The sequence below is a fragment of the Cyprinodon variegatus genome, unplaced genomic scaffold, assembly GCF_000732505.1.
Source record: "Cyprinodon variegatus isolate N-32 unplaced genomic scaffold, C_variegatus-1.0 Scaffold1174, whole genome shotgun sequence".
In the NCBI taxonomy this organism is placed as follows: domain Eukaryota; kingdom Metazoa; phylum Chordata; class Actinopteri; order Cyprinodontiformes; family Cyprinodontidae; genus Cyprinodon; species Cyprinodon variegatus.
In genome coordinates, this window is record NW_015151627.1 from 75,083 (window position 1) to 76,680 (window position 1,598).

The window sequence follows — 1,598 nt, forward strand, 5'->3', positions numbered from 1 at the left end:
AGGTGTGACAGGAGTTGGCGCTGCATTAATCTGAGCCCTGTCTTGTTTGCAGTGGTGACAGACACATTGGACAGGAATCTCCATGGACTATGATCTTTGCAGATGATATTGTAGTGAAAGCAGGGAAGAGATGGAGGGAACTCCAGAGAGATGGTTAGCAAATGTGAATATGTCTGGATGAAAGAACCCAAAGAGGAGCCATGAGGTTATGGGGAGCGGAAAATAAAGGAGGTGGCGGATTTTAAAAACCCTGGGTCAACAGTCCGTAGAGTGAAAAGGTACGGAGAGTGGAGAGGTACGGTAGTTCATGTCGCTGCAGAAGTGTCGGATGGAGACAAATGACTTCTGTGGCAAAGGAAAAGACGACTCCATTACCGTCCACCTCTGGTCACCCCCACAGTGCCTGATGTGTATCGAGGTTAAAACCACAGCCAAGGCAGGATAAACATGTTTCAGGTCCATCGTGTATCTAAAAAGAGTCTTTTCTTAAACTTCCAGGATGGACCATGGAGACAGAGGGATGAGGGTGTCGGACCTTCGCTATGAGGAAGAGGATGGTGAGTTTGTTTGCACATGTCCTGACCAAACAAACGAGTGTCCCGTACATAAAAAAATGTCTTTCCTCCTTATTTGGTCTTTAATTTGTTTTAAACCAGTTTTATTTCTGAGTCTGTTGGAACAGAATTCCAAACTCATGCATTTCGCTTCACAGATAGAGGGGCGGAATGCCTCTCATTGTCACAACATCCAACATTTCTGTGTGTCTTTGTCATGATCAAGACAGAAGACCCCAATTTTCAGCCAGAAACACAGAAGTAGAACTTAAACAGTTTAGGAGAGCATCCACCGAGGACCAGGGGTTACTAAGAATGGAGATGTAGGTTAGTGGCTTAAAGGAGTTCAAATAGTGAAACTAACAAAACCACTAATCTTATCAGAGTCCTCCCTTCAGCGGGGATCAGCAGCTTTAACAGAGCGGACTGCTCCTTTAACAGATGTTTGGGTGGCCAACAGTTGGGTGGCTTGGAGCGCAGAGGCAGGATCAAGGTCCTGGAAGACAGACTCAGGCTTAATGATCAGGGGGTTTGGAAGGAGGCTAAAGTCAAGGGTCGTTGTCCAGAAGGCCGTAAAATCCAACAAATTCTAGGCAAGAGGGAAAATCCATGAAGCAAAGATGTGGTCAAAAACAGGTAACATGAAGTGCTGCAATTATCTGGCCCTGTCTGCCTGACACAAGCTGATTTATAACTGCAGGAGCACAGCTGAGAGACATAATGTTGATTGCTCTGCAGAGCAGCAGGCAGCACATGGAGTTGATCGCTCGATGGAAGAGCAGGGCAGGCAGACTGGCCAGAATCATAACAGTCTTCCTGTTGATCTTGTTATTCAACCAGAACTACTATTGGAAGTCATAGAAACATCAGGAAGCAGAGTCTCAACTAAAGCCCCATTTTCCACTACCCTTTTAAAACCGTGCCAAGATCAGTCCGAGCACGGCAACAGAGATAACTGCCAGGTTAAAACTGAACCAACCCGTACCAGAAACAACCAAACCAGGCTAAACTTGGTCTAGTTCATCAGTAGGGCTCAGGGCGGTT

At 46.2% G+C, this 1,598-nt stretch overlaps 1 protein-coding gene across 1 annotated transcript in view; it reads left to right on the forward strand.

Moving 5' to 3' along the window:
* The first annotated feature begins 499 nt into the window (after positions 1-499).
* LOC107101937 (electrogenic sodium bicarbonate cotransporter 4-like) overlaps positions 500-1,598 on the forward strand; it is a 72,142-nt gene continuing 71,043 nt past the window's right edge. The window contains exon 1 of the mRNA XM_015401029.1: positions 500-557. Within this exon, the coding sequence (XP_015256515.1) occupies positions 500-557 (58 nt within the window). The remainder of the gene's footprint in view (positions 558-1,598) is intronic.